At 42.6% G+C, this 7,239-nt stretch overlaps 1 protein-coding gene across 3 annotated transcripts in view; it reads left to right on the top strand.

Annotated features, from left to right (window-relative positions):
- The window catches only part of LOC112233951 (sterile alpha motif domain-containing protein 9-like), a 52,113-nt gene extending 45,226 nt beyond the window's left edge, over positions 1-6,887 (top strand). For 2 of the 3 annotated variants that reach the window (XM_042329479.1, XM_024401875.2), the window contains 8 exons: positions 34-335; positions 869-1,054; positions 1,335-1,553; positions 2,443-2,538; positions 4,128-4,361; positions 4,611-4,633; positions 4,838-4,983; positions 5,151-6,887. In XM_042329479.1, the coding sequence (XP_042185413.1) occupies positions 78-335; positions 869-1,054; positions 1,335-1,553; positions 2,443-2,538; positions 4,128-4,361; positions 4,611-4,633; positions 4,838-4,983; positions 5,151-5,377 (1,389 nt within the window). In that variant the 5' untranslated portion in view covers positions 34-77 and the 3' untranslated portion in view covers positions 5,378-6,887. The remainder of the gene's footprint in view (positions 1-33; positions 336-868; positions 1,055-1,334; positions 1,554-2,442; positions 2,539-4,127; positions 4,362-4,610; positions 4,634-4,837; positions 4,984-5,150) is intronic. The other variant, XM_042329480.1, reaches the window with a different exon arrangement.
- Positions 6,888-7,239: the final 352 nt, after the last annotated feature.

Raw genomic sequence — 7,239 nt, forward strand, 5'->3', positions numbered from 1 at the left:
TACTCTGCATATATACCCCCCCCCCAACATCAGCTTTCCCCTTCCCATCATCAGCTCTCCCCTTCCCCCTTCCCATCATGGCTACCTCTATGGACCAGTCCACTCTTCTAGAAGACGAGCTCACCTGTCCCGTGTGCTTGGACCTGTTCCGGGACCCCCACCTGCTGCCCTGCGGCCACAATTTCTGCCTGCTGTGCGTCCGCCGGCTCAAACGGCAAGCGGAGCGAGGCCGCTTCCGTTGCCCCGAGTGCCGAGAGAGCCACCGCTGCTCCACGGCCTCCCAGAAGAACTTTAAGCTCGCCAACATCGCAGACGACTTCCGCTACAGGGGACGGGTATGTGCTGTCTGGGGGCTGTATTCATGAAGTGTCTCAGTGGAGGAGTACTGATTTAGGATACGTTTAGCCTTTTACATGGACAGGAGGGCCCTGATCCGAGATCAGCACTCCTACTCTGAGATGCTTGATACACATGGTCCCTGGTCACATTAGCTGTGGAGCGGTAGCTAAAAGCACCAAAGAAAAGTTTACATGAACTTTAAGGCCTATCACTCTGATGACCTTAGTTTAAGGAGTATTCATATTTTTGTTTTTACCTTTATTTAACTAGGCAAGTCAGTTAAGAACAAAATCTTATTTTCAATGACGGCCTAGGAACAGTGGGTTAACTGCCTGTTCAGGGGCAGAACGACAGATTTGTACCTTGTCAGCTCGGGGATATGAACTTGCAACCTTCCGGTTACTAGTCCAACGCTCAAACCACTAGGCTACCCTGCCACCCCTTTACAATAGCCTGCTCTACTGATTCATAGCCTATAGGCCCCACCCAACAAACACGCTACCTCTCTTCCTCTCGCTATGATGTCCAGGCAGTATCGTCAAGACAACAACAACCAGACGGCAGCCCGACAACAGCCAAGACCCCCGTGTCCGTGCCGTGTGACTACTGCTCTCCAGTGGACACTAGCGAGGCGGGGAAAGGGGAACCTGGGGCTGGAGTGGTGGTAGAGGTAGCGGTCAAGACGTGTCTGAAATGCGAGGTGTCCATGTGTCAGGTAAAGATCTGAGAGGCATCCATAATTTTAGCATCCATAATTCCAAATTCACCCATGGTAAAGCACTGTGGAGCAGAAATATTCCAATATTCTTATTCTGTTATCTAAGCACTCTTTTTTTGCACAGCACCAGTATTCTCAACACATTCAGGTGTTGGATGTGCATAACACCTTTTTATTTAAAAAAAAAAAAAAATTTAAGCTTTGTTTTATTTTACATTTTCAATCAGCAGGTAAGTCAAGACAAACATGAACTTTTTCTTCATTTTGTCCATTTCAGGAGCACGTGAAGCCCCACCTGGAGCTGCCTGCGTTTAGGGAGCACCCCCTGACTGAACCCCTGGGGGATCTGAGGAAGAGGAAGTGTCCTGAACACGATGAGATGTACCGCTACTACTGCATGGACGACCGGGTGTGTGTCTGCAACGCCTGTACCATCGAGGGGGGCCACGCGGGACACACCATCAAGACCCTGAAGAACACTATGAAGGATCTGAAGGTAACAGGTCTAAAGTTATAAAACCTCTAAAACAGTGAATAGGTTAATCACTGTGTGTTTAAGTCACGGGCACAACTTTCACAGGGGACAGTGGTGACATGCCCCACCCCACACATTCTGAAATTGCATTTTTGTCCGAGGCAAATGTGTGCTTTAGGACCATGCGGACGCCTCTGAGCGTGTTGGAGTGTTTATCTGACTGGATACCCCCACTTCTAAAACCAAAATTGCACCCCTGGTTTAGGTTATATATCGTTATGGAGGAGTGGTAGAGTTAAGAGGTCTCTGTTTGTTGGTCTACTGGTCAGGAGGGGGATGTACAGGACTAAATGAAGCACTCTAAAAATGAAAGACCGTCACTTAGAACACACTCGCACACAATAAGTATGTACACCCTATCACTTTCGATCAAACAAAAGGTACACACACAAAGAACACACCTCTATACTCTAGACGAGGCCTCCACAGAATGGCAATTGATGAGTCTAGAACACAGGTGAATGTCATTGTCACTGCTGTTGTCTGACATGGTTTAGCGAATGAGAGACAATGAGTGAGTCCCAAATGTCACCCGAAACCTAAATAGTGGGAAAGAGAGAGATCCCATAGGGCTCTGGTCATAAGCAATGCACTATAACGGGAATAGGGTGCCATTCGGGACTGTGACAAAACATAATGTGATCTCACTGTTTGAATGAATTGTTCAAGCTGCTTCCTGAAGTGACTTGTCTGAACCAATGTGAAAAAGGGAGACATTTCCTGTTGAGTTCACCATTTACCCTCACTATAGTCTTGTTGTCATAGTGAATGTAATCTCTCTCCCCTCCCTCAAACCCACTCTCTCCCTCTGTTTCTCTCTCTCTCTCCCAAACTCCCTCTCTGTTCTCAGGGCTCTCTGGAGAACCAGCTACAGAAGGTGGACAGGAAGCTGAACAAAGCAGAGAAAAATCTCCAGGAGCAAAAGGAACAAGAACGACTGAACAAGGTGATATTGCTGATCTAGGATGAGGGCAGCCGGTGATTGTCACGCAAATAACTGCCGGTCTCACGGTAATTGACCGTTAGTTAACATAAACACATTTCCCATCTCTTGGCTTCCACGCATAGCCTATAAGCCAATGATGCAGAACTTTGGAACATCTACATAAAAAGTTAATATAGCCTACACATCACAATAAATCCATTATTTATTTTAGTCTAAAGAAAAATGATCTGAAGAAAATTAAGTCTTATTTCAGAAGAGCATAATCTGAGTTGTCTTTATGTTAGGCTGTGATCTGGCTATGGCTGTGGGCTACACTAGTTCATTTAGCAGAAGAGATTTGTTTAGAATTCCGTGGCATTATTTTATAGTGTGAAAAATACAGTTGAACATAGCTGAATAAAATAGGAGTGCGCACATGGGCCTATTCTGTGTTGAGCGGTTAACAAAGAAACCGTTCCTCCTATATGCTTCATTTAGAGTTATTTATGCAACTTTAGTTGTTCTACAAACGTTGGGCTATATGTTTTGATTTTTAATATATTCTAAGTCGCATCAAAGGCATGAGCTCTGCTTTGTTTATTGCTCGGGCTGTACACACTTAATCAGTCTCTCATTCACAATTTAACAAGCACTTGATAATGCCCCGAATTTCCCGGCCGCATCTACTTTGTGTGGCCGTAATGCCCCCTAAAAAAATGTAATGCCCCCCCCCCATGCATTTTTTGGCCGTTGTGCCCTTGTGCTGAATATAATATTTATAATTCCCTTCTCCCGGCTTCATGCTCCAAAGCACCTCACTCACATGGCTCTCTCAGATTACTCAATTCTTATTGTCCAATGCCTGTCACGTGATCGGGTCTTTCTCACAGGCTAGGTGCATATTGAAGGCATTAGAATAACTGTCCACATTTACTTTTTGGCATACTATTCTTGATTTAATCTTGTCTTTACATACACTAAATCATATCAGTGTGAAATTAGTTTTTATTTAGAATGGACCATTATCATGCACCTGTCTCGAAACAGGGGCAGCGGGAAAAAATACATGTCATCTATGCTCTTAAATAGCAAATGAAAGACTCTTTTCACGTGGTTCATTTTCATGCCAGCCAGTGTGTTTGATTAGATTTTCGATTACATTTGCATTGATGTCAGAGTGATTAGAAGGACAGTATAGGCTACTAATGACCATCAGCAACAACAGAGTTTGGAGAAGCCTAATTACAGTGACTAAACTGTCACATGAAATTTGCCTGCCATCATGACTTGTGACCACCCGTGTGGCGGTAATATGCTCACTGCAACAGACTTATCTAGGATCAGTTTTGCATTTAAGATTGTAATGAACAAGATTATGGACAGGTGTTCGTACCTGATCCTTGATCAGCACTCCTTTCCATAATGTAAGATGTCATGTATTTGTATTGTTTACAGAGCTGTATATATATTTTTTAATTTGTTTTATTAAAATATATATATATATTTCATCTATTTTCATGTCTGAAGATGAGGAAACTTTTGATCACTGATTAGTTTGTTTTTGGTTAAACACACACCTACCTCTCAACCCTCTCCCTCTCTCTGTGCAGAGGTTCCTGGAGGACTCAGACCAGGGGGTCACAGCCTTGGGAGAGGTGTTACAGGTCCACCTGGAGGGCTTCCTCACCTCCCTCAGGGACTGTTCCTGCTCCCACGGGGTCGAGTGTGGCCCCAGCATCCAGCGGAACATAGCCAAGGCGGTCCAAGACCAGTCCCGTCTGCAGGATGTCCACAGTGGCATCCAGACCCTCGCCCAGGAGAACGACCCCTTCCGCTTCCTAGAGGTCAGTGTGCGGATTAATTGATATACATGGACAAATGGATGTGCCTTTAACATTCTTTTTAAAACCGTCCTGCTGTTCCTAAGTAGCTTTGTTTTATTTTCATTAACTAAATGTTGTTATTTTTTTGATGGGGATTAAGAAAAGATGCAGACAATTACATTGATGGAAGCCACAATCCCTGCTGATATACCCTACCCCCCCAAAAAAAATGAATGATGTTATTCTTTGCTTCTCTGATTTGCTGTTTAGGCATACAAGTCATCAAGCAAAAAGTAAGTGGGTTGTGTGTATGTCTCCAACTGTCTATGGGTGTTGCGCCATATGCAGTGTGTTTGTGCGTGTGTGTGTGTGTGTGTGTGTGTGTGAGCTATGTCTATGGGTGACATATCATTTGTAATTCGTGTCTTTCTCTCTCCATCTGTCTATGGGTGATGTGCCATTGCTAATGCGAGTGTGTTTGTGTGTGTTTGTCCCAGTTTCTGCAGGCAGTTGAAGAAGCCTCTGTTCCACGCAGAATGCGCTTGCGTGGACTCGGACGGCCTGGCCGAGTCTATGGAGGCTAAACAGGAAGACTTCCTCACTGAAGTACACTCTCACGTCTCTCACCTCATCAACGAGCTCTGTAAGTAACAGACTGGTGTGTGTGTGAAAGGGTAGAGGGAACAACTCTGTTGCACGCTCCTCTTCTCTGTTTCATCAACAAAACCAATAACAAAAGGCGCTGAGGCGAACAGTGGCACATTTTCACCAAATGTGGATTCTACCTTTAACAGTTTTGTCTTCTACCAGGTCCCGTAGTCCGGGAAGAGGAGGACAGCGGAGGAGAGGAGGAGGATGAAGATGATGACGACAGCAGTGATGGCGATGAGCAAGAAGAAGCTGAGGAGGAGATGAGGAGTGAGGAAGAGGAGGCTGTACACGACCAGAGTGAGTCAGCAGACGAGCTTTACAGTCCCGAGGAGGAGGAAGAAGAAGAAGAGGAGGACGAGGAAGAAGAGGAGATTCATTCAGACTGATGAAATTACTTCCATTTAAGTCTGATTTTCAGTCAGAAAGTCATGCATTGATGTCAGTGGGAGATTGTGTGAAAAGGCTACTGGATTTTTCCATAAATTACCAAAAGAACCATTTTGGGAAACCTTTTAAATATTATACATCAATCTTTAGAAGATGAGCTGTTTGACTGCATCCCAAATGGCACCCTATTTCTTATATAGGGCACTACTTTCGACCAGGGCCCTATATAGGCAATAGGGTGCCATTTGGAAAAGAGACTGTTTTTTTGTTCAAGATTATACTGTAATAACTAAACACTTGAAACTGGGCTTCTCATTCTAACCTCATACGTTATTTTTTTGACTAAAGCACTTTATGTGCCCAACCTCTCTTTTGTAGACCTGGGTTCAAATAGTATTTGATATATTTTTTTCAAATACTTTTCTGCATTTGCTTTGTAATGTAATATAGTTTTGGGTCTATTCTATTGCTTCCATTAAGCCAGGCAAGCTTGATCAAGCACCGCTAGAAGTATTTGTAATAATTTCACCTAGTATTTGAACCCAGGTGCGGGCTGTATTATACATCCAGTGAAAGCCACATCTTAAGTATTTTTTTTGATTCTCAGGAAGATGTATTACAAGGTGTTTATTATTTGATGGCACTTTGATAAATAATTGAAAGGTATTGCACTGACCACTTGCAGAAATCTATGTCTTCATAAACTACAATGGGCTACCTGACTAATTATACACCATTAGTGCATTTAGTTAGCATGGTACCAGATCTGTTTGTGCGGTCTTGCCAGCACCAATATGAATGACCATCAGAGTTGGCAAGACGGCAGAAATAGATCTGTGACCAGGCTAGCATTTAGGTGTTCATGTGTAACCAGACAAATGTGAGTGCATGTCCTGACTGAATTCTGATTGATGCAATTTTATACCAATGAAAGTTAGATGATAGAAGACTTGTGGATGAGTGTGTGAAGCGTGGGTGTGTTTTTCAAAAGCTGTTTGAAAGTTATGTAAAAGTTGGTGAGCTATATGTTTATCAGTCTATAATTTAATAATGAATTGTTCTTATGGTATTATGTTTCATCAGTTGCATACCTGGTTTGTATTCATTAGGCACCAAATGGGGGGGGACAGACTGAAACTCTACCAGCACTGAGCTCTACCAGCACTGGTCCAATAAGTAGCCCTTGTCCTTTTCCGTTTGGAAAAGGTGTGCACTAATGAACACAACCCATGTCTCATGACTTGTAGTTCTGATAAATATTTGAAGGCCTACTTCTAGTGGTTGTAGCAATAGATAACTTGTTACTTTAGGCATGTTTTGTATCGTTATCAATTTGCACAGTTCTGCAAAGAACATAGTGAAAAATTGCTTTTTTGTCCTGCAAGGGATTTAAAAAAAAAAAAATGTGATCTGAAAAATCTATAATATTTTGGGGGATTTTCATACTGGTGATTTTGAATGTGGTAAAATTGTCATTCTATCCAGCCAATAAACTCAGCATGAATGTTATTATAATAGCACATTGCATTGATATTTATAATATTTCATTGGCTTCTTTCAGACCCCCTATTCTTTTACATTAGACTGTCAAATTGCATTTGGATTGTTAATTATTTTCTTCCTTTCACTTTTATGAATTCTTGAAACTGTAACTCCAAGAAATGTATAATATGTCAGCCTGACCTCAAAGATGTAACATAGTAACTGCAAATCTGTGACACAAAGGTTAAATAAAAAAATAATACCCATTAAACCTAGCTGTTAAACAGGGAAACAGTTTTTCCACCGTCCTTTTTTCCCATAAGGGATTTTAGAAACACAATAAGGGCTGTATTTCATGTAGGCTTACCTTGGTGTAACG

The sequence above is a fragment of the Oncorhynchus tshawytscha genome, linkage group LG10 (assembly GCF_018296145.1).
Source record: "Oncorhynchus tshawytscha isolate Ot180627B linkage group LG10, Otsh_v2.0, whole genome shotgun sequence".
Classification (NCBI taxonomy): domain Eukaryota; kingdom Metazoa; phylum Chordata; class Actinopteri; order Salmoniformes; family Salmonidae; genus Oncorhynchus; species Oncorhynchus tshawytscha.